Below are 26,368 nucleotides of genomic sequence, written 5' to 3'. Positions count from 1 at the left end.
TAAAGTCTGTTTATTTTAATTCATACTACAGTGTAGAGAGATTTGATGCTTCCTAGCCTTAATAAAATAGTATGGCTGCTGGTATAAACCTTCCCATTTAGAGTGTAGTATTTAAGTGACCTTTGAGTTACATTTAAAGGTTGATTGGGGTACTTTAATTAGGATATACCTATGTTTAAAGTCTAATGCGCTAAATCCAAATGCATAGTAGATTTTCTCATAAAAAGAGGACCAAAGACTTCTTCAGGACTGAACAGGTCCTGAAAAGCTATGGGGAAGAACTAGACACCCTGCTTGATCTCACTTTAGTTTATAAATAATTCCCATTTTTATACCATGCCAGAGTTCACTTGACTTTTTCCTTTGTAAAGACAGGTGACCTCCTAATTCTGACCTCATTCTCTCCCTCTCCAGTGGTACACGGACGAAGACCATGGGATCGCCAGCAGCACAGCTCACCAGCACATCTATTCCCACATGAGCCATTTCCTCCAGCAGTGCTTCTCCTTACGCTAGCATGGCAAGGCTCTCCGCAGCTTACTCAAGAGCACACTTGTCCTCATTATCTCAAAACTGCACTGTTAAGATGACGATTTTAATAATGTCGCCTCGAGAAATTCCAGCCTACTTCCCAGTTTTATACCTGCAATCCTAACTAAGGATGCCTGTCTTCAGAACAAATTATTACCTTACAGCAATTTGGATTTCCCCCTCTGTTTTGTTTATCATTTAAAACCATTTCCACATCAGCTGCTGAAACAACAAATATAAATTATTTTTGCAAGAGCTATGCATAGATTTCCTGAGCAGAATTTCAATTTTTTCCCCCTTACTAGGCTGGTCCAAATCTTGTTCCCTTATTTAAGGGGGTGGCAAGACGTGGGTAATGATGTCATTAGGCCAGCAACAAGAGAAGCGGGAACAGAGAATATGGCTAGAAACCCAGGTCCAAGCATACAAACCCAACCAGGCTACTGTCAGCTCGCCTCGAGAAGAGCTGCTCACTGCCAGACTGGCACCGTTTTCTGAGAAAGACTATTCAAACAGTCTCAGGAAATCATATATGCAAAGCACTGACTTCTAAGTAAAACCACAGCAGTTGAATAGACTCCAAAGAAATGCAAGGGACGCTGCCAGCAATGTAAGGGCCCCAGGTGCCAGTTATGGCTATAGGTGCTACATAAACACAGCAAGGGTGATGGGAAAGCATTGTAAATGTGCTTTTAAAAAATTACCAATGTCTCCTAGTGAGAAGAGGCAGCTTGGAACATAGCGACTTGCCCCGTTAAAAGTTGAAAATATTTGTGTCACAAATTCTAACATGAAGGAATACTTGCGTCAGTTCTTCCTACTTCCTTTCTTTGAGCATTTTCATTAAAGCATTTTAACTTCATTATCTTTCTAATGGAAAACTGTATGAGAATGTTTTGTGTTATTATTTCTATTCTACACACTGGAATGTTGCCTGGTCATTTAGCAAGTATGCTTCCATTTTTTCAAAGGTAATGGGTTATATCTTGAATCAAACTTAAACTGCATTGACATATGGACACATTTGTTCAAAGGTTCTTGTTTAACTTGTGTGAAATCCAAGACTGTCTTGTAAACATGGAAAGAGTTCAACTTTTAAAAAAAAATTTAGATACATAAAACTGTTTAAAGTTATATGATTCATAAGAGTTTATCTAATACCCCCAGAAATTTCTATCTCACATTTATCACATAGCTTTGGAGAAATCAATCAACAATAACTTGGTCATTTACATACTATGGAACTCATAATATTATTTAACTTAGGGGAGCACGTGAGGTTCGTGGCACGAGATGGAATGCTATCAGCAGAGTAGACATGTTTTTCCAGGGTCTTGTTTTTTGTTTTTGTTTCTGGTCTCTTCCTGTTTGGGCGGAGGGTAATATAATAGATAATATACATAATAGAATACACTCTGATACCTGACTTAGCCGTGTTTTGACAACTTGGAAACTTGATTCAATTATTTATAACACAGCTGAAAATTTAAAATGGACTCCACACATTTAAATGCAGTTTCAGGCCAATTTTCTAGGTACAATTACCACAGACAGGTGAGCTACAGCATAAATTCCAAACATGGCAGAAATGGAAATTACCTATAAATATAAATGAGTTTAGATATTGATGAGCCTGATGCTATTTCCCGGGCACTCCACTGGTTCCCCTCACCTTAAGGAACTCTCAAGTCCTGCTCTTCCACTGCAAGCACAGCTGGTCCTTAAATCTACAGGCCTCTGGCTACAGTCCGAATTTTGAACACAGTTCTGTCACCGTGTGCAGCAGCAGCCATGTGCAAAGTTCTAGATCAAGGAACAAAGGTAGCACATGTTCCTGACAGTGTGGAAACATAAATGCGAATTAAATAGAAATTATCCCTTCTGAATTCATTAATCTAAGGCCCGTTATATAATAATCAAGGTTTTTATTAATAAATCTTATATGATGTATCATATGTTGATAGAATAGCCAAACCATGAATTCTTTTTGTTCCTTTCATTTCTAAATAGGTTGTTCCTGGAGCCTGAATTAATAAAAAGAACACAGCACACATTTTTCAGGCGATGAGGGTTTCACATGGTGATAATGTGAATACATTCAGTTTTTATTTGATTCTCATAGGTCAAGTTTTACTGTTCGGTAAGAGTTGTAAATTAGATTAAAACCCTGATGCATAAGTTGTAAACAAACTTAATTTAAGAGCAAGTTTGAAAAGCACAAGAGCTAATAACACCACTGAGGCATATAGACAAGTCTCTTATGGGCATATGCAGCTCCCTGAAGCGCATGGATCAAGCTACCGCCTCAGAGCACACCAGCACCAGGGGCGCATGCGCTAAAGGAAGAGCTCCCCTCCCTACCCCCCATGCTTCACGATCCATGTTGACTTCAGTCTGTGCCATTCTGGGCATCATAGTTCTCCTTCAGATTATTAGCAGTTCCACCTCTTGGCACGTACTACTTTTGCTCTAAGTTGGAGTGAGAGTACTGGTTTATAAGATTACTGGATTTGTACAATATTTAAGATTCAATAAATTCTAAGTGAAAAAACATACCAAAACACAAGCATGTTTTTTTTTCCTAAAATAAGATAATTTTGTTGTGCCAACTTTATGACAGCTATTTCGGCAGCATTTTCACATACATCCTGAGTGACCTGAAGCATGCATTTGGGATGTTTTAGGGGACACAGATGGCTGAGAAAGAAACACAAATGGGGTTACAAAGCATGACATCGCTGGCTACCCCATAAGAAAAATCACAGAGCCTGGCTTAATAAACCACTATGAAGCTGAGTATAGTTGATCATCTCTCTGCATTCATATTTCTCTGATAATATTAAAATTTAAGCCAAAGAATTTGAATTAATAAAAAATATTTTTTACAGATATTGAAAAAGGTATGTCTTTCAAGGCACATAGTCAGTCCTCAGGAAGGTTCTCTGCGACCCTTTAATACAGTTCCTCTTTTGGTGGTGACCCCTAACAGCAAAAAGTATTTTGATTGCTACTTCATAACTGTAATTTTGCTGCTATGAATCATAATGAAAATATCTGTATTTTCCAATAGTCTTAGGTGACCCTTGACTTGGGTGGTTGTTAGACCACCCAAAGGGGTCATGACCCACAGGTTAAGAACTGCTGTTATAAACTATAAATGTCAACAATTTAATAAAAAGTCCTTGGTCCATGTGGCCTTTTTGAATAAATTCTTTAAGCATGTGAAATTACTTAAAATGCATCCATCATGATAATGGAATATTTTCACCATTCAATAAACAAAATCTTGTATTTGCACCTCTCTGTATCTACAGGGATTGGTTCTAGATTCTCCTATGGATATAGGTTCCAAATCCAATGATTCTCAAGCGTCTCCTGTAAAATGACAGTCTATACAGAAATGGAAGCTTGTCCCCCTCTATACTTCAATCTCCAGATTCTTGTAATATAAATGTCAATGCTGTATTAAAAAATAATTATAAGGGAAAACATAAATGCATGCTGAGTGCAAACACAGTTGTTTTAGAAATACTTTCGATCAGGGAATGTTTGAATCCTGGGAGTGAATGGATGTGAAGATTAGGGAAACTGAAGAAACATAAAGGTATTTCTTTAACTTGCTTCTATCCCAAATCATAGCTTTGTGAATTTTGAGCAGCAAAGTTGATCTCACTGGATAGTTTTTGTTCCTTTATCAACCACAGAAAAATGAGCAATGGGGAAAGTATAGCATATTGAGTACATACTCAATCTAGGTCTGGTTCTAAGCACCAAAGTGAATGCCTGTTAGGGATGAGAGAACGTCTCTCTCACCTCCTGCCTGAGATACTGACCTTCAGCTCAAATCAGACACGTGGGACAAGACAATCAACAGTTGCAATGAACATAGCGTTATTTAAGGAACATTATCCAGCACCTTCCAATTCAACTCCACAGGAGCTTAACAAAAGAAGGATAAACAGCCTATCCCAGAACTGCTGGATGACTAAGATTTACATATATGCAACATCCAGCAACTTCCTTTTCTTTTTCTTTCTTCCTAGCTATGGCATTTTGCTGTCTTCCCTACCTTGGTGGCTGCATATATTGCATAAACCCTTCCCTTAAACTTTGATATTCTCAAGTGCCAGATCTATGTAGTGCCCAATATGCACTGTTGGTGTTCTCTACTGTAATCATCTAAAACAAAACAAAACAAAACCTTTATCCTTTATTGCCCTTAAAAGACTGAACAAGAGGACTTTCTGGAACATCCTACTGGTGCTTCTGGAATAGCTTTTGCTTTTGGGTTAATATCAGAGTCGTATAGAGTTAATAAGGAGGATTGAGACACTACACTGCCATCAATGGGTTTAGAAACAAGCAGAGGAGTAAGGTGGTCTGGTAGAAGCCTATGGCCCCACACACTAAAGGAGATAAACTCAGCCCACAGTAAGAAATGAGGACAACAGGACTGAAGGGAAGCAGAAGACGGTAAAATAAACAGCAAACGGTCAGAAGTTATTTCTGATTGCTGACCACGATCACAGTCACAGAATACTTAAGAGACTAAAAACGTTCAGAAGGTTGCCACCTCCGTCTTGCTATAGTTTGGCCATCCTGAGCATGAGCTAGCCTCAAAATGCTGGCAGTCTTGCTAGCTCAGCCTCCCGAGTACTGATGTCATAGATGTTTGCCATCCAGATTGTATCTCATTTTATTTTCTTAACTGGATATAAAAGATAGACATACTAAAAAAGTTAGAAATAAGCCTGTCAATGACAGAAAAGTGACTCAGGAGAAAATTGGCCTCAGCAGGACAGAAACAGAGAGGTCAGTGAAGATTGGACCTCACTTCTAAGGCCAGAGAGACTGGTCATCACTGAAGTGTCTCTATCAGACTATGAGTCTGAGTCACCTCCATAACTAAAACAACCCTGAACTACAGAAGAACTGCTGGAGGCCTCGCTATTCCTGACTTGTAGTGGTACTACAGTGCTCCAGTAATAAACACAGCGTGGTACTGGCATAAAAACAGACCTGTTGGTCAACAGATTCAAATCGAAGATCCAGACATAAGTCTACACACCTATGGACATTTGACTCTTGATAAAGAAGCCAGGGGTAAACACTAGAAGAAAAGAACATCTTCAACAAATGGTTCTGGTCAAGCTGGATGTTTGCATGTAGAAGCCTGAATCACCCAACAAGATGTTTGGTACAGCATGTATGCTGTTAAGTAGGGACAATTACAAGAGAACCCACTGGTCATGAGAATTATTAACCAGCAAGTAGAGTTCTGAATAGTATTCATAACACTCTACTAGATGGCGGCAGAGGAATTACATTATGCTCTCATTTGACCTGTGAAGCAAACAGAAGGGATACATTTAGGGAATGCTTCTCCCATACAGGTTGAAAATTGGATGTTCATGAGCTCCAATGATACAGATCCTATAATGGGGCTTTCACCACCACAGGGTAACACCACTTGTACCATATTCTATGGGGGAAGGGGCCTGTATATCCTTAAAACTTCTTGTTATTTTCTCTTCATGAGGTTAGAGTTGTTTGAATCCTCCTGAAATGTTTATGTCACAAATGTTTCTTAACCTGTGGTTGTCTTAATTTAAATATTATGCTTAGATGATACTCTACGCGATTTAATAGTTGATATGAAGGAAAAAATAAAGACAAGACACATTGTACACACTTTAAAATAAGCATGAAAATTAGGTAGGATAAATATTTATTTGCACATAACATTTCTTAGTTTTGAAAAACACAATATCCTAGTCACATTTACACAGTACTTTAACATTGCAATAAATTACATTCAAGATATTCAGTAATTTTGACCAGGAATTTGAAATTAGGAGTAAATATAGAATACTACATTTTCTTATATTTTATGATTTCAAAATATTAAGATTAAGATAGAGATAGCATTAAAATTCACACAAGAACAAAATTACTATAAAAATACTCAGAAATACAGAATTTCATAGGCTGATTGCTTATTTAAACCAGTGATCATTGCAGTTTCATTCACTGGTCATTTCAACAAAACAGACATCACGCTATAGAGACACCAGGAGAGTGTTTTGGGGATTGGCCTGCTACATCACAGACAGTGAGGATGTTTAGATGGAATGCGCTATTACAACATACACAAAGGTAGCACATTTGGAACAGACAGTTTTGCATTTTTCTTTACCATTTATAAATACAGACTTTACTAACTGCAAATTCTTCTCACAATTTTGACTTATATCTCATTAAAAATGGCTTCTGAAAGGATTGTGAGGAAACTTTTTGTTCAAAAGATATCAAAATATTAAGGTTACGTTGGCTTGTTGTCTTTCACCTTCGTTAGCTTAATAGCAAAGAGGATTTTTCCAATTATGTTCGTTTACATGGAGTACATATAATTTATAAAATCCAAAAGGCTCTGAATTTTTCTAAATTGGGACATCGAAAGATTATAATAATTATCAATTATTGACAATTTGTAGGAACTAAGAGCCCTATAATATTTCATTTTTTATTAAATCACATTTATCTAAAATTAAATGAAGTTTATATTTAGTAATACTCAAAAATCCATAACTTCCTTCCTGTTTCAATAAGCTTAGTAAAGTTGGACTGTTTCATATGGACTGAAATATTTACATAACCGTCTCTAACAGAATCTGAAGTTTTAGTTCAAAGGCTATTTTTCCACAACATGCATTTAGTTAAATGTGGAAAAGAGCTTTGTAAAAAACAAATACAGCTGGAGACCTGTTGGTCTAACATGACAACATGATAGGAGCCAAAACTTAGCAGCACATGACCAGGTCAGCAGAACAGCTCTGCCAGGGCTGGTATCTCATGTACAATGCTGCACCATGTGGCAATCAGTAAGAATGTATGTCATAGGGGTATTCCAGAAGCAACTGTTGTCAATGGGAGAGAGATTCAGTAGCACATTTCTGGTAAAGATTTAAAATGAAAAACCCCACAAAACTCTTCAAATATCTCTAAAGCATTTAATACAAGCCTAGTACGTGGTTACAACTTGAATTCTAAGTAAACACTACTTAACTCTTTGCAATATGTCTTTTAAGAAGGTATGAACAGATCTCTTTCTCAAATGACTTGAAGTAATAGTTAAATATTAAGTATTAAATGTATCATATTAAGTCAAGGAATACATAAATACAATTATTAAAAATGCTAACATTTTTATTTGGGTCTTTCAAAACCAGTCACGAATGCTAAGCCATAAAAATGAAAAAGTAATACGACCTTTCAAAACTCTTCTGAATAAAATTATCAGGCATCTTCAGGTTACTAAGGTAGGAAAATACAAACTAGGCAAATATGACTTATATTTTAAAGAAAGCTTTGCTCTCCTAATGCCAACAATGAGAACTGTGTGTTGGCGGATGTCCTACGGCAGTAACATGGAGACTCCTGCCTTAGCTATGGATCTGCTCACAAGGGTGTTGACCTGCTCAGAGGCTGAACACAAACAGAACGAAGGGTGGCACTACTTACTTATGAAGGTGGATTTGGGATGGGAGACAGGGCTTACAATGACATGATCAAAGCAGTTTTATTAATAATTGTGACACTCTTCTCATATATATGTAAAAAATAAATTGAAGATCAAGTCATAGACAAGTCTCCCTGTCAACGCCTTTCCCTGAGTCAGCTTTCTTCTCCTTTCGGCTTTCAATGCTAAAGGGAGAGACAAAAAGGGGGAGATATTTACTACTACAAATCAGCTTAGTTACTGTGAGATTTGTTTGTTTGTTTTTTCTTTCCAGGTACTAACCACCCTTCAACCCCAAAGAAATACAGGAGCTCTCAGGCATTGCTCTCTCAGGCTGCAATGCAGATACACAGCAGCAGTTAAATCCTCTGCACTCTGTGAGCTAGAAATCAAGAACTGCAGAGAGGGGGAAATTTAAAAAAAAAAAAACAGACACGGAGAAACAAAAAAGACATTTCCAAAGAATTCTACCAGCATGCAAGATTAATATATGGTCCTCATCTGGCAAACAAATACTTGGTAATTGGTGAAAATGTCAGTCATGCTCCACATGAAGGTCGCATAGGCCAGACAGTGACAGGCAGGTGCTGGGGGAGGGATGCCAGGCTCTGCTGAAAATGGCTTTTCCTTGGCTCCTGGACTGGACCTTGATCTCAGGTAAGGAGGATGTCTTGGTAGGTAGGGCAGACTCATTTTCCCATCTGAGAGAATGGCTCACTGCTCTCCACACACATGTGTGGTGTTTACAGAAAAACCCTCAAACTACATATCAGAGAGATGATTCACTCCCTTCCACAATAAACTCACACCTGAAAGCTTCTGTTTAGTCTCGTCTTCCAGTTATCTCCAGCAGTGATTGTGCTGGTAACGTGACTGCCATTTTTGTTGAGTTATCACACTATATCTATCACTATGTGGTTCTACTCTCACAGGGAAGTTTTCATGGAGAGTTCAAATACAGCATTCAAACCAAAGAAGCTTGAACTGAAAGGTATGGGCCCAGAAGAACAACATGATCCTTCCTCCAGGACTTCTGGTGCCTGGCAAAGTCCCATGTGCTGGAGGTCTCTCTGTCCTCCTTCACATTTATGGCATAAAGAACAGCCTACATGCAGCCTCTGAGCCCCTGAACTAAATGAATCGATGTACTTTTTACTGTTAACTTTGACCCTTAATATACACTTATGAAATACTCAAATGTGTTAGCACCCGCGTGATAAAGTAACCAAGTTATGTTTTCTTTGAGTTTTCTTGTGCATCTTTCTTAGTGGTCAATAACTTAAACATATTCTAAGAGTGTGTTTTTAAAATTGTTTTTTCTCCAATTCAAGCTAGAAACAGCCCTTCTCAGTTGTCACCACCACCCGGCGCCATCAGGTAAGAAGTGCTGGAGCTTCTGCCATCGGTGGCATGCTGCCAGCGCTGAGAGCTGGTGTGAGCGAGTGTCTATGGCACCCGGGTGTGTGCCTGCCACACTTCTCAGCACATACTCCTTACAGGTCAGAGCAAAGCAACTTTTTTCCCTTTTCTTTTCTCCTTCCATGAGAAGAGATGACAGTGTGCACATGATGTGTTGAGCGCCTTAATTCTGTATTTTTAACTTCTCTATCTGTATGACTCACTTCTCTCTACTTCATGTTCCTTTTATAAGACAAATGTCTGCTATTCTGCTTTCCAAATTAACTTGTCCTTGGCCTTCACCTGTATTCGCCTCTTCAGTCAAACAAAGCCTATAAAACCCAACAGAATGGGGCGGAGGTATAGGTAGAGCTCACTTTACCTCCCAGGTGTGCAGCCTATAACCAGTGCCTTACTCTCTCCGAGACTCCGCTTTTTCAACACTAAATTGAGCATTAGACCATATGGCCTCTGAGTCTTCTTGTAGTTTACTCCCAGAATACTGATTTTGTATCCTTGTTTCTAATGTACTGTCTTTTGTAAAATGGGATGTTGGATCCTATCTTAGGAGACTGGGGGTGGGGAGGGGGATAGATACAATGGCCTCTACTCAAGCACAGTTGCTTTGTGCACAATACTTCAGACTTAGGTATCATATACCTTCTTGATAAATACATGATTTCTCAATGGTCACTAAGCAGTGAGGGGAGGAAGGGAGAGGGGGAGGAGGAGGGAGAGGAGGAGAGAGATTTAGACGTCAACTTGATCCACAGATGAGCTTCTCCAGATGATTTATTATATGGGTATTTTATATTATGAAATAGTAACTTTGGTTTATAACCATTACATTTACAATAATTTAATTTATAACCATTAAAATTAATTTGTGGAGGCAGATGTAATATAATCAGCTCAAAGACCTCTATAAATATATTTTCGTTGGATTTTCTAACTATATGATGCTCTCTTCTCTCTCTCTTCTCTCTCTCTTCTCTCTCTCTCTCTCTCTCTCTCTGGGTTTCTTATTACATTTCTTCTAGATGCTAATCAATCTTAATCTTTCATTTAAACAACTATGTATCACATATGTGTTATTTCTTATCGTAATAAACATATATCGTCAGACATTCTGGGAAAAACACACAATAGATAAAATTATCTTTTTTGGTCAGCTCTGAAAATATGCACATGATCTGATCAGGTTGCGTGCCTGCACTCAACCTGTGTGTGTATTGTGTGTGTGTGTGTGTGTGTGTGTGTGTATTAATGTAAGAAGAAGCCATGAATTTGAAAGAGAGTGAGAAGAGTTACATGAAGTTTTGCAAAGAAGAATAGGGATGAGGGAAATGTTATATCATATTATAATCTCAAAAACAAAATACCTAAAACTATAAAAAGAAGAAAGTGATGCTTCAAAAGTAAAGAAGAAAGACCACTATTGACATGCAACTGAGACACCTACGGTGAGGCTCCTCCCATGGCACTCAAATATTGTTCTGACAAGTATTTGCCAAAAAGTGGGGGAAAGGCTCAGGCCAAAGAAATCACAGCAAAGTAGACTCCTGATAGGAGAGGGATGTAGGAAGTACAGAGGTGAGAGGGATGAAGAAGCAGAAGCAGGAGCCTAGTCGGATAGGCCAACCATGTTCCAGTAGATGACAGCATAAACAGAAGTCTATGGCATAGTAAATTAAAGAGGAGACAGAGTTTGAAGTGGTGATCTGGGAGAGTATCAGAAAGGAGTTGGGGAAAGGTTGGGTATGAATGTGATAAAAAGATATGGTATAAAACCTCAAAGAATAACAAATTCATAAATATATTTTTAAATCACCGAAAAATGCTCCTTTTCCCAGCACTGACAGATGCCACTGAAGGAAATATACTTGGGAATCCATTTCACAAGGCATTGAGGTTATTCACTAACTGTGAGCTAAGTGCGGTTTTTGAGAAACTGTTTCCATTGAACTATACAGGAAGCTGTGGAGGAGACCTCGAGCTGGTGCCTACACAGAGCATTTACCCTACACTCTAGTTTCTTTGCTACAGGAAGGTGCTCTTCAAGCTACCAAAAGAGAAACATAAACGCCAACCGGGCACCAACTCTTTAATCTACAGTGTTGCTGTGCCAGCTTCGTATGCTAAGGAGTGGTGGCACAAGGCCCCTGGAGGTAACCAGCCAATGTGGAACCCATGCACAACACTGCTTGGGTGACCAAGAACCTGTGACCAAATAGCCCAGCAGCCTAGTATAAAACAGAAAACTGCTGTTCAAAAATAAAACAAGAAACAAACAAAACCAAACAAAAACAATGTTGCAAGAAAATGACTCCTGAAGCACTACTATACTCAGAAATCAGTGCCTTTCTCAGCCATCTTCAGAGAAGTCTACACCAGCACTAGATAGGAACAAATACAGAGACCCACAGCCAGACATGCAGAGAGAGTACAAAATGGATGCTTCTATCAAATCTCTCCCCTCAGGGCTCTGGAAACCATGCAGAAGAGGCAGAAGGGCTATAAGAACCAGAGGGGCTGAAGGACACTATGGAAACAAAGCTGTTTAAATAAATTATGGCCAAAGCTCATATGAACTCATAGAGACTGAAGCAGCATGCACAGGGCCTGCGTGGGTCTGCATCAGGTAGGTTCTCTGAGTAAATATCATGGCTTCCAGGTTAGTGTTTCTAATAGGAATGCTGAGTGTGCGATCCAATGGAGCTCTTGCCTCTGCTTTCTCTGGGCTCCTTCCCTCATGTTTTTTTGTTTTTCCAATTCCAATATGCTGGCTTTTGTTTTATCTTATTGAAATTAATTATTATAATATAATTATAAATATAAAAGCAAACAAGGGGCTAGAGCGTTGGCTCTGGCTCAGAGCATTAGGGCACATGCTGTCCTGCAGAGGACCCAAGTTGGGTGGCCAGCACCCATGTAAACTGGCTGAGAATCACCTCTAACTTCTGACCTCCTTGGGCACCGGCACTCATAAGCATACCTAAAAACAGACACATACACATCATTAAAAATAAAATAGATTGAGCCAGGCATAGTAGCACACACCTCTGATCCCAGAACTCAGGAGTCAAAGGCAACTAGGCTCCAAGTTGTAGGACAGCCTGGTCTACATATCAGATCTGGGCCAGTGAGAACTATATAGTGAGACCCTGTCTTTATGATAATGAGGAGGAGGAGGAGGAAGAGGAAGATTATGATGATGGTAAATCTTTTAAAAATCAAACAAACGAAGATTAGAAGTTGTCTAAGTGTGTCACAGTAGGAAACTAAAACATGTCACTGCTAGATGGCATATAATTTTACCAAGTTAAATATGGTTTGTAAAATATTAATCATATACTATTAATGAAAAAATATGAAATAACAAGTATTCCATGACCCTGCATATTTAAAATACATATAAACAGAGGTAATCTTTGGAATTATTGACAGCAGCTGACATAGGAATCACACAAAACATAACTGAAGGCTGAGCGGTCCCAGGAGAGCAGGCGACCTGCTCAGAGCAGAGGGGCAGATTCCAACCACCACCTGCTGTAATGGTCAACAGTGGTGCCTTTCACAGGAGACAAATGGGCTCACAAAGTACTTAGTGTGATTACAAACATGTCTTATTGGATGTGTGATTTTAAAGACATCATTCTTACACAGAACGCTTAGCAAATAGGAGCAGAATTCTCTTAATGCTTTTAGTTTAGGCCCTTTAAGCCTTTGCCATATCACGATAAGCTGGGCTACTATCTTTGGAGTGACTGATAAGAGTTCCCTAGGCACACCTTATCGCTCTAACTTGCTTGGAAGAGTTCTTACAAGTGCAGGATACAAACCACTTGCGACTCTCAGTGCCTGCATCCGGTTTTTAATCTCACAGTTTCTTGGACTTCAAGTGTTGAGTTTAAAAGTTAGTTCTTAGAACTTTACAGTTAATATATTTCATGTTAGTTACCCAGCAAGGCAGTCAGAAGATGAAGATAAAATGTAAGTCCATAAAACAAGAAGCCACAGAGGAGCACTGGTGTGCACGCACGGCACTGCTCTGCCAGGACCAACGCAGGCGGCCTCAGGATGAGCTGGGGTCACAGTCAGCTCCTGCCTCTACTTCTGGTCAAACTACACGTGATATTTCTAAAAACAGCGTATAAGCAAAACAAATGAGAGGACACTGCTGTTCTAAGCTCCTCTGCACAGGTACTTACGCTTCTGAGGTACGTTATGGAAAGGAATGAAATGGAAAATGACTGGGGGAAAGGGTAGGTCAGACGTGTGGAGCCAGCTTGGGTCGCTAGAGATATGTGTCTCAGTAATCTGTGGCCCCTTTTGTGATGGTGACAAGTGGGTTGCCTGCCATCCAGCAAATATGCAGAGTTCTTTGTCACATTTCGCTGTCTTTAGCAGATGTTGAGGGGAGGCAGTTGCTTCAGAAGGGTATCATTGCTATTAATATCGATGGCTTTAGAATTTCTCAAAGCCACTTCCTTTCTTTCAGTGTGAGAAGGAAGACACTAGCAACTAACAGACATAAATTATAAATTATATCACATCAGAGAGCGAAGGCAGAGCAGCACATTTAGGGACATCACAGGTTCAAGGCAAACATGGGTTACACACACACACACACCCCACACACACCACACACACACACCCCACACACACCCCCCCACACACACCCCACACACACACCACACACACCCCTCCCCCACACACACCCCACACACCCCCACACACACCCCACACCACACACACCCCACACACACCCACAACCCCCTCCACAACCCCCCACCACACACACCCCACACCCACCCCCCACACCCCCACACACACCCATACACACACCACACACACCCCCCCCACACACACCACACACACCCCACACACACCCCACACACACCCACAACCCCCTCCACACACACCACACACACCACACACACCCCACACCCACCCCCCACACCCCCCACACACCACACACACACACACACACCCCACACACACCCCCACACCACACACACACACACACACACACACACCCCACACACCCCCCACACCCCCCACACACACCCCACACACCCCACACACACACCACACACACACACACACCACACACCCCACACCCCCCTCCACACACCCCCACACCCCCCTCCATACACACCCCCACACCCCCCACACCCCCACACACACCCCACACACACACCCCACACACACCACACACACACCCCACACACACCCCACACACCCCCCCACCCCCCCACGCACACCCATACCCCTCCCCACACACACACACGGGGGGGGGAGTGAGTTAGGGGGGAGGGGGCACTAGATTTAACTTTCATTCTAAAATTGAAATTATATCACTATCTAACTAAAGAATCAAACAAGAAACTCATGACTACACCAGTATGAATAATGGTCTCCTTAGAACTAGACTTTTAAAACAACTAGATTTTCCAGTAAAGGGCACCATTTGACTCTATATTGACTTTAAGAAGCACATATAGTAGTATCACATTATAAAGCTTTTGCTCAATACAAAGAAAACCAGGAAAGTTTGGACTATGGGCCCCCGTAGTTCACGATGAAAAGCACCTGGAAGTTTGTCTCAAATTCTCTACTCAGTTCCCATGAGTGGCATTTTATTTGGAGTCCATCAACCTAGATTTCATATTTTAAAATGAATGGGAGAAATGTCAACTTTTACTGTCCATGGACTCAAATCGCTCTGTTGTTACTCTGATTTTCTTTTAGGATTTCTGACAAAACTCAATGACTGTGAAGATGACTAGAAGGATCTCTAAGTAGGATTTTGAATGAAGAATGCTAAATCATGTTTTAGAATGAACCTTGCTGCTGCTAAATCCAAGCAGGGGTATACATGCTGGTTTTGAAGGCCTGTTCCAAGACATCATTCAAAAGTCTTAGAGATAGTCTGTTAAGAAGCTTATATCAACCTCCTTTGGTCTGTTTTAAAGAATTTAGAGAGTATAATCAGTGGAATTCAGTCAAGCAATGGAAGAAGGAAAGGAGGGAGAGAGGAAGGAAAGACCACCCCAGCTTCTGGGGTGAAGATGATTGCTGTCTTGTTTACTCTGCTTGCTACAGAGATGACACTGAAGCAGCATGCCATTTTGGGGTGACAAAAACATGCAATAAGAGGTTCCCACAAAGACAAATGTAGTCTCGCTATCTAGCCCATGGCTCCAATATTGTGTTTCATGAAGTTTGAAAGTTTGGATATACCACAGCAACATGTATGGAAGCTCCCAGATTTGCAATTTTCAAAATTAAAGGGACAAATTTTCTTTTCCCAATCTACCAATTTGCTTTTATTGCTTGCTCAGTATGGTTCTGTAAGGTCTGTTTTTTTATATGTGATACACTTGCATACATTAAGGGAAAAATGTTCCCTCATCTTTCAGAGCCCTTTAAAGAACTGAGTAGATATAAACCACCGTATGTATCAGTCTAGCATTGGATTGGAGTCCAAGACTCTCCAGGCCTTTTGCCTCCCCAAAACTCACACAGATGACACAGGCTGACCGGGTTTCCAGAAGACACCACTTAACATAAGGAAATGCAACCAGGGAATAGGTTTGAGGGAAAAAAATCTTACCTTTGGGGAATCAGCTTCTAGAGTGATTAGGAAGGGGAGCTTATGACAAAAGAATGTAATATAAAATTAAGTAGAAAAGTTAATGTAAGGTTATAAAAATAAATAAATAAAATCATTATCACACCATCCCCAAACATCAACCGTTTTCTTAGGAGAAGCAAAACTAGCATAACACAGAACTTTCCTCTTCTGTTCAGCATCTAAGATGGCTGCCTGGTATGGTCCAAACTCATTTGTAAATTCTGGGAAATTCCACTGAAATACCAGGATTCTCTTACTGCTTAAAAACATTTCCTCTCTCAGCATGCACAGCTACAGGACTGCTCACATGTCTACAGACAGATGAGAATGGATGGATGTTCAGGGTAAGGCTAGGGGACCTTGTCAGGAACTTGAAAATAGGGAACTGGAAATCAAGTAAATGAAGAATGACCATTTCATGTGCCAAATCATTGCCACAAAGGAGTAGGAAGTGGGGAGCCTCAGTAGTCCTGGGAATGTGTGATGAAATCCATGAAACCACACAAACAAAGAGTGGGCCAGAATGAATGTTGAAAACCGCCATGCACGGGGTCATTAACAGCTCCATTTCCCCCCCACTGTCATGGTTTTGGAGTGAGCTTTAATTTGAAAGGAAGACACTGAGTGAGAAGCATAATGCTTAATAAAATTGTCATTCTCCCTTTAGAAAAAAAATCTGAAATATTTTAACTTTAATTTTTATTAAAATCAATAGTATCTGTTGAATCAATCTGGTGAATTTATACCATAAAACATTAATTAATATAACCTTATTATTTCAAAATTCCAACCTTTTAGAAGGAAAGCGTGACTCCTTTTCTTTTGAGTTGTCAGCAGTGACTAGAAGGTTCCCCCACATGGCAGTCTTTGACATTTCATCAGAAATATTGATCACAGACGGGTCGTCTCTAGATAGGAGTTTACCCAAAACAAAATATATTCATATTACAATAAGTAAGTAATGGGACATTCAGTTAGGGAAGATGAATAAAAGACAATTTTATCAGTATGTAAAACATTTTATCAATTTTTTCCATGCGGAAAATGAGAGAAGAGTAAAAGAGGGTAGAAGTAAAGGCCAGCCACGAGCACATGGAGGGAAGGGGGATGGGGAGTGGGGAGAGAAGGGACAAAGGAGAAGAGGGTAAGAGAGCAGAGAAGAGAGAGAGGAATAAAAGACAATTTTATAAGTATGTAAAACATTTTATCAATATTTTAATAGTAAAGCAAATACAACATAAAGCCTCATTAAAATATTTTAAAGTGTACAATTAAAAGTTATAAAAGGTGTTTACAACTTAGAGCCTACATCTAGCATCTGTCTCCAGAATTCTTTCATCTCATCAAACTGAAATTTATATCTATTAATCAACTCTCCTCTTCCTCCTTTTTCCTGCCCCTTTCCCTGGCAATCTGCACTGCATATTCTGTGTCTAATGCTTTGAGACTTTTCAGTACCGATGGAAAACGGATCACACAGTGTGTGTGTGTGTGTGTGTGTGTGTGTGTGTGTGTGTGTGTGTGTATCACTGGCTCACTTTGTCTGAAAGTGTCCGTACAGTTCAAGATGCTTACATTTCTATTCTTTAAGGTTGAATAACATTCCCGTTTGTTTATTAAAATAGCAAATTTTTAATAATTAAAATATAGAAGCATTAACCAACTATCTCAATTATTAAAAACGTATTTGAGAATCTGAAGAAAAGAGTCGAGTTGTATAGATAAAGATTTGGGCTACAGTTCTCTTAGTCCATCCCAGGTCACAGATCAGTTTCTGTGTTTGTTGTTGCTCGGTCACTAGTCCCTACCATTTGCAGCCTGGTGGATCCCTTCTTCATCTCCTCCAACCCTGCAGTGGCTGCCACTGTCCCAGATGCCTAAAATACTCCGTGCCTTCCTCCCTTCTGACCTCACCTCTTGTTATCTCCCATCTGCTTACCGTTCTGTAGCCACATTCTAATAGTCCCCAGACTGTTTTGAACAGTCTAGAGAAGCTCGGCGTTCCTAATGCTGAGACCCTTTAATACAGTTCCTCATGTTGTGGTGACCCCCAACCCTAAAATTATTTAATTGCTACTTCATGAAGTTTTGCTATGGGTATGAATCATAATGTAAACATATGATATGCAAGATATCTGATATTTGACATCAAAGGAGTAACAATGCACATAACCAAGTCCCACAGTTTAAAAAAGTATATGAAAAATCTAAAGAAAATACTCTAATGTATAGATATGGAGTTGGGCTACAGTTTTCTTAATTCATCCCAGATCTCAAACTTTTGCTTCCAACTCTATCCTAATCTCTCCTGCTCAGGCATGCCCGTGCTGCGAATATGTTAAATTGCTCTTCTGCCTCTTAAACCTTCCCCTTGTTTGCTTTGTCTTCCTAGTCTTCTTTTTGCCATGTACAACTCTGTTAGCTGTGCATATTTCTGTGCTCTGTCCTTATCCTTTACTCTTCTTAGATACAATGTATGCAACAGCAGGATTCTAGATCACTGTTTAACAGCTGCTTACTCAAAAGTCAGACAGAGCTGCACACATGGATGTACAGTGATGATTTGCTTGACTATGACTGCAGCTTACTTACTCAGTAATTATTTGTTTGAAAGCGAATGCAGCCTGTGCATTTCCCATACAGCTGGGAGCCTACAGTATTAGATTCTATGCTGGTGTTTAGCTGGTTGGTTTAGTTTTGTTCGTTTTTAAACTTTACATTTACAACAATCATAGAAAACGTTTATGATGCTTCAAAACTTCCCAAGAGTAAAAACATAATCAAATGGCAGCATAAACTAATCACAGACCAAGTGACAACTTTGTAACTACAAAAATACCACTATTTTTAAGTAGATATAACTAGCATACTTTACTATGGAAAAATCATGTTAACTTAACTCCTGAGCTAGCCTCACGTCACCTCTGTTGGTGGCTGTTCACAAGAGGACAGCAAATCTCCCAGTTACTGAACAAAGCACCAGGACTCAGCCTTGCTCAGTTAGAAAACATGTGTTTAGTGCCTCCAGCCTCCTTGAAAATGGAACCTCCTGGAATCTCAGAATAGATCAATCAATTTCCAAGAAGCATTACATAAAAAACAAATATCTCATGATATTAGGAGACAGACTTATGCGGGGAAAAGGTTTAGAGAATTAAACTTTAAGGGGACAGAACTGTTTTTATTATCTCACACGCAAAGGTTGCTTATGAATTTCAAGCTAGCATGCAATTGGACCACTGAGCACTTTTAGAATGGCATGTTATAAAACTAGTTCCCTGAGAATTCACTTGAGAATATACTGACTCTCCTCAATAAAGGGTTATTTTGAGAGACAGAGAGAGAGAGAGAGAGAGAGAGAGAGAGAGAGAGAGAGAGAGGCACCATGCTTCATTTTATTTATTTTGTGGCACAGCGATTGCTAGCAGAACGTACTGGAACGTAGAATTCGTTTTTTGGTCTTAGGTTTTGTTGTTTTAATGCCACCTGAATAACATCTGCATAGGTATGGAATTCTTAAGCTGAATAGAACTGGCACATTCTAAGGCTCTCACTGCTGTGCTTTAAGCGTCTATTTACCTGTAGTGTCCCTCCAGTGGGAGTTGTACTGTGCCCTCGTCCTCCATGGCTAGCATACTTTGTTCTTCCTGGAATGACAAATGTAACATGTATAAAGTGAACCTGATGGGTCTCTATTTTACATTAAAGAAGAAACACAGATTAATGTTTTATTATCTTATTAACCTCGGGACCTTCCACTTTGTTTGCACTTATTAATGCTAGCACAGGTCCTTTCAATAAAGCCTCAGCGACTGAGAACACAGTAATTAAGGAAAGTCCCATAACATGAAGTAATTTAAATGCTAACGACAATCTCCTCCATGTCACTCAAGGCAAAACATGGTTAATTCCCGAGCACATTAAAGAAGCAGCCTAAATTGTACAGGAACTTGAGTGTGGATGCTGCACTGAGACTTTGGTTTTATAAATTGAATTTACATCCCCCCAATTCTCCGCTAGGAGGAGGTGAGGGTTACATATGCAGAGCACTGATTCTCAAACTTTACCTTACAGTTGTCTGCATGAAGTGCTAAAAACATCACGGGTCCTACCTCTAGAGGTTCTGATTCTGTACATTTCTAACAAAGTCCAGGTGATGTTGGTTACACTGACCTGGGACCACATTTTGAGAATTGCTGTAGAGATTTGCAAAAAGTCAGAAAATCCCTTCTCATATGTGTTGAAACAAAGTACCTGTTAAGCATGCATGAGGACCTGAGTTCAGATCCCCAGAAATCACACACGAACTTGGTCAGCACCACCAGTGCGGAGGGAGGAGGCAGGGAAGTCCCTGCAGCATTTTTCCCACTAGCCTAGTCAATAAGTGAGCTCCAGGTTCCAAGACATACACCCTGCTCAAAAATTAGAATAGAAGATGATAGAGAAAGATACCTGATATTGATCATGTATGTACGAACATACATATATGTGCACATAAACCTGTACCTGTAACCTTCCACAGAAAGGCAGATTTGTGACTTGCCATGAGGAAGTAATAAACAAATACCCTCCATTTAGATGTATATTAAGTTTTTGTTTCATGCTTTATATTTCTTCTTACAACAGCAATATTCTATCCTTCTCTAAAAGGTGAAAAGACTTAATATACTCTTGTACACATTTTCTTCATTTATAAGATTTTAATCAATGAACTTTTAGATGAAGATAAGCTTATGGCAATCATGTACACAAGTCTTATTTATTTTTCAATGACAGTACCATTAAATTTTTACATGCATTATATAGGTCTAGATATCATATATGTAGATTGTGTGTATACACACAGTAGTATTTAAGGCATTCATTTACATCTGGCCTTGGCCTAGTTCATTATTCAGGGCCATTTTTAAATGTTAGAATTGTGGGTCTGACTCCTGGGAGAGATTCCTAAGATGTGCAGACTCAAGGAACCAGGTGTTCCTGCCCACTGGAAATGGACTGACGAAATAGGACTGGTACTATTAACGAGATTAACTTAAACCAGCTGCCTAAACTCAGTTTAGTTCAATTGGCCTAAATGAACTAGTTTACCAGTTGGTAAAGAGATGGTGTTGGCTTAGTGCCATTATTCCCATGGGCAAAATGTTGAATGCCATACTTAATATAATTTCAAGTGATGAAGTGATCTCAGGTGCTTCTGCAGCTGGCTAACTTGTGACTGTACAGCACTCTCCCAGCCTGCTGATCAAGGCAGGCCCCTCTGAGGCTACTTCAGCTATGATGGCCGTAGAAGTTCCAGGTCATCTATGCTGTGGATAATGTAAGGGGCCCCCATGAGCTCTTCTACCAGCTTTGCTTATATGTTCCCCTCAGATACCTGTGCGTTACACTCCATGGGACTAATACTTCCTCGTGTCCAAGGAAATAATTCTATTCACTTTCTGTGCTGCTTTAGAAGTAGTTGGTTTCTTTCAAAGCCCACTTTACCCTTGTCATGGACAGTGTTCTTAGAACAAGAAGGTGAATAGTGCATGTGTCACTTTCTCACTCCTGTGGCTTAATATCCGACAAGAACCAACTTAAGAGGGTGATTTCGGCTTACAGTTTAACAGTAGGGAAGGCATGGTGGCAAGAACACGAGGTACCTACCATAAGCAGTCAGGAAGTAGAGGCTAAACCAGAAGTGAGGCTCAACTATAAATATGAAACCTGAGGGTCTCCCACTAACCTCTAGTGAGGGTTCAGTCTGTTCTGATTCCACAATATTCTAAAAAGTGTCACTAACTGGAAAATGAGTGTCCAAACACACATGGCTATAGAAGACATTTTATAATTAGACTAGATCACTCCGCTCTATTTTACCATAGCGTCATGGTTATATTTGAGACTCAAGAAAATAGCTTAACTTGAACCCCTATATAATATAAAGGCAAGTTAAATACTTTCAACACACAATGGTACAGATTAACTATCTCTATCTCTTTTTTAATTTTATTTTTCTTGGATATTTTATGTATTTACATTTCAAATGTTATCCCCTTCCCCCCATCTCATGCCCCTTCGCCTGCTTCTATGAGGATGCTCCCACTACTACCCACCCACTCCCACATCAATGCCCTGGCATTCCCCTACATTGGGGAAACGAGCCTTCACAGAACCAAGGGCTTCTCCTATTGATGCCAGATAGGGCCATCCTCTGCTACATACGCAGATGGAGCCATAGGTCCATCATTGTGTTCTCTTGGGGTGTTGGTTTTGTCCCTGGGAGTCTGGTGGGGTCTGGTTGGTTGATATTGTTGTTCTTCCTAACCCCTTCAGCTCCTTCAGCCCTTCCTCTAACTCCTCCATTGGGGTACCTGTGCTCAGTCCAGTGGTTAGTTGCAAGTATCCCCATTTCTAATGGGGATACAGAAGGGAAAGATCTTGCAAAAGTAAGATCAAAACGCAGGAAGACAAATACCAGATCCTATAGCTTCACGTCCAGCGCCTGAAACACCTGTGGTTCAAAGGGCTCCAGCAGTCCCATCTCTCCTGCTTCACTGCTTATATCGCCTCTCTTTTGCTAACTCCACTACCTGCTCCATGGTTTCCTTTAAAGTAACCCTCTGGTTCTGTTTATCTACCACATGAGGCTTTCTTTATAAGCCAACCTCCAACCTCACAGCTTCATATATTTCTTTCTTCGGCCTCCTTTGCAAGGATTCAAACCCTGTAGTACATTTCTTTGCCTCAGAGGCCTTCAGAAATCTTGGCAAAAACTTCACTGAGTCTCTTATTCTTGTAACCCCCATGCTTATCCAACTACTACAACATAGTTCTGCCAAGTCCTTCAACCAGCACAAGATAGAGCTGTATCAGCTCTGTATACCGACCCTATGGAAACACCCATGTAGATGTTTGTTTCGAGGGGCAATGCCTTCAGTGGTAGTCTCAGTTTAGATATAGTCTTAAAAGTAGATTTCCATATTCACAAGGTGAAGTCTAATATGTATGGAGTCTCACCTTCAAGTTACCCTTTCTCTTGTCTCTGTACACAGCATAAGATTTCTTTTTAATGGTGCTAATCTCTAATAATTATAATGGCATATCAGCTGCAGCCTTGTATATAACTGTAAGCTCACACTTCCCAACAAACTGAACAGTTTTTATAACTTTCTGTTCCACTAGCTGCTATATTATAGACCTGGGTAAAAGCAATGAGTAATAACCATAACAGTCTAGATACCCACACAATTTTGACCTTTCCCCCCCAAAAGTTGAGGGACCTGGCTACACAGCATCAGCATTGAGGAAGCAGAGGGCAGCAAGAAGTGAGTCTTGGCTCTAAAACCTCAAGGTCCACCACCAGTAGCCATTTTGCTCTAGAGGATTCACCTCCTAAAAGTTCCATAATCATCTAGAAAGTGTCATCATCTGGGACCAAGCATTCAAATACACAAGCTTATGGGAAACAATTTATACTCAATTTACAACAAAAAGATCATTAGGTTAAAATAACCCATTTAACTATAAGAAGAGCTAATCTGCAGCCTAGAATGAGGTGTTCCTTGCAACTTAGGCTATCAAGGCATATGGGTATATGAACACCATGGAGTCTGAGTCAGAACATATATATCCATTCAGATAGAAAATGTTATTTTTTTATATTCTTGTATATGGAGGAACATAAATAGACCCTCAGTAATTCCAAAGGCTATATATGTCAAACTAAGATGTAAATAAAATATATATGTCTTTGGTTGTTCACAGATGACACATAGGATCTTTTCGGCCAAACCAGAAAGATTTAATAAAGGTTGAAATGCAAAACAAATGGAAGGGAATGAGGGCACGGTCAGCACTGGTGTCACCTGGCAACAGCAGCAGCAGGCAGACCCATTAGCAGCAAGGACTGGGGCTAAGGTCTGTGAATTATGTTTTCCTTGATAATTTTCTGCTTTTCTCTCAAAGTGCTTTCAATAATTATTTTGTATCTTAGGCTCGTTAGTATGTGTGGGTTTTATGCTAGTCATCGTTCTATCCAAATAAAATCTCATCACCTCTAAAGACAGTATTTCCCAGCCATGCTTATCTGCAGTGAAGGTGGCAGAGCAGCCACTGCTGCCGTCTCGGTGCCAGGGAGCTGGGTGGGCCTGGGCCTGGTGATGGAGGGACAGCTGCACGCCAAGCAGCACTGTTGGAGAGGCAAAAATGGTGGCTTTTCATAGAAGAGCCATTAAATCAGGCACAGGCTTCCCAGCCCAGGCTCTCATCATGCAAGAAGACACAAGGTGAATGAAACTAACCAGATAACTACTGTAGAAATGCTTAACATGGTTTCCATTTAGCATGTCATCACATAGGACCCATCAATGATCCAACAATGAGCCATCCAAACACAAAGGAAGGGTTTGGCCAACAAGACGATAGAAATCTTTTATGCTATGATTTTAAGACAATACTTTAATTAAGATGATTACCAAAACAGTTCTTACATATGAAGTAAGAGGGAAACAAGTAAATCCATATCCAGTAAAGAGCAGGAAAACTGACTCATTAAAAAAGGAATCTACTCAATTGCGCTCATTGCATTATGTTTTAGGCACACCTCAAAGATGATTAATAGACAGTACTAATCAGTTCTCTTAATGAATGAATATTTACATGGCCTATATGATATTTGGCTATAAAGTACTGAAATACAAAAGTAAAAGAAGATATGAGCCTTATTCTCGAAGGAAATAAAGGATCAGCACAGAGAGCACAGGACTAGATGAAGAGAAGAGGAAACTTTAGGTAGGAAGATGAGAATGTGAGACAAGCATAAAGGATGGAACTTAGTGAAAGGTTTTCTAGGCAGTGAGCGAGTAGCTTCATTAAACACAAAGGCCCGTGCTGAGTTGATATGGAAAATATAACCCATCAGCTATTAGTGTTTGATAAACTGAATGATATTTTATACTGAGTCTGAACTTATTTTAAGATAGCAGAAAATTAAAATTGTTATATTACAGTACCTGACATGTTCCCTGTCCTTTACCTTCAGTAAGGCTGGTAACTTCAGCTTTATAGTCACTTTGGGAACAAGGTCTGTATCTATGTGGGAGTCATTAAAAAATCTCAATTTATAAACAAGAGCAGAGTCAGTGTTTACAAAGATACTTAAGTTATTATAGGGAGTAAACACTTGGTGATGCTGTAATTGATGCTTTGTTAAAGGACTGGGAGGAGAGTCAGGACTCATGTTCAACACTTCATTAAGGAGGCAAATAAGGCCTGAAGAACTTAGGAAGCACCCACCATTTCATTCTCTCAACTACTATGCTGGGCTGCAGGCAGTACATAGGCATGTAATTTAAATACAATAAATGACCATGTTCATAGCATCCTTATTTATAATAGACAGAAGCTGAGAACAATCCAGATGTTCCTCAACTGAGGAATAGATACAGAGAAGGTGGTTCAATTATACAATGGAATACTTTTCAGACTATTCAGCTATGAAAAATGAGAACATCATGAGTTTTGCAGGCAAATGGATGAAACTAGAAAATATCATCCTGCGTGAGTAACTCAGGCTCAAAAGGACATGCATGGTATGTACTCACTGATCAGTGGACATTAGCCAAAAAGTACAGAAGTGTAACAAGTAGTAAGACACAAGTGAGGATATTTCAATCCCACTTAGAAGGGGGAAAGAAATAACCACAGGAGGCAAAGGGAGGGAGAGACATAGGTGGGAGAGAGGGGAGGGTGGGGAAAGGGGAATAGGGTAAGATATGGGAGGACAGGAGAGAAGCCTAGAGGACCAACAGAATGAATAGAGATAAGCAGCCTCAGGGATGGGAGGTGGGGAAGCCTCTAGAAAATACCAGAGACCCAGGAGGTGGGAGACTCTAAGGACTCAATGGGGGTAACCTTAGGCAAAATGTTCAACATTGAGGAGAGGGAAATCAGAGTCCTCCTCCAGAAGAAGAAAGGAAGGAAGGAAAGAAGGAACGACGAAAGGATTAGATTTAATTTCCAATAGATTAAAGGGTTGGTAACATAAAGGAATAAAACCTTCAAAAGTAAAAATGGAGTGGGACATAGAATTCTAAGTCCGTGGATGCATCAGAATTTGACTCAGCAACATTTTGAAGCGCGCGCGTGCGTGTGTGTGTGTGTGTGTGCGCGCCCATGTGTGTGTGTGTGTGCGCGCCCGTGTGTGTGAGTCTGTGCGCGTGCGTGTGTGTGCGTGCGCGCGTGTGCGTGTGTAAGGGGGGATGTGGCAGTCAGAAGGCAGTTTGCAGCAGTTTGCT

General features: G+C 40.1%; 2 protein-coding genes across 17 annotated transcripts in view; one reads left to right on the top strand and one right to left on the bottom strand.

Annotated features, from left to right (window-relative positions):
• Positions 1 to 3,086, top strand: part of Dpp4 (dipeptidylpeptidase 4) — an 81,630-nt gene extending 78,544 nt beyond the window's left edge. Inside the window, 1 exon segment of the mRNA NM_012789.2 lies at positions 415 to 3,086. Within this exon segment, the coding sequence (NP_036921.2) occupies positions 415 to 516 (102 nt within the window). The 3' untranslated portion in view covers positions 517 to 3,086.
• A 3,156-nt stretch (positions 3,087 to 6,242) lies between these two features.
• The window catches only part of Slc4a10 (solute carrier family 4 member 10), a 294,937-nt gene continuing 274,811 nt past the window's right edge, over positions 6,243 to 26,368 (bottom strand). For 8 of the 16 annotated variants that reach the window (XM_087650803.1, XM_087650811.1, NM_178092.3 and 5 more), the window contains 4 exon segments: positions 19,668 to 19,735; positions 16,880 to 16,996; positions 16,068 to 16,106; positions 6,243 to 8,235 (listed from right to left, as the gene is read on the bottom strand). In XM_087650803.1, the coding sequence (XP_087506929.1) occupies positions 16,094 to 16,106; positions 16,880 to 16,996; positions 19,668 to 19,735 (198 nt within the window). In that variant the 3' untranslated portion in view covers positions 6,243 to 8,235; positions 16,068 to 16,093. 16 annotated transcript variants of the gene reach the window in all.

The sequence above is a fragment of the Rattus norvegicus genome, chromosome 3 (genome assembly GCF_021556685.1).
Source record: "Rattus norvegicus strain SHRSP/BbbUtx chromosome 3, alternate assembly SHRSP_T2T, whole genome shotgun sequence".
Taxonomy (NCBI): Eukaryota; Metazoa; Chordata; class Mammalia; order Rodentia; family Muridae; genus Rattus; species Rattus norvegicus.
The sequence above is the reverse complement of the archived record's forward strand: the minus strand, read 5'-3'. Positions and strand labels throughout refer to the sequence as shown.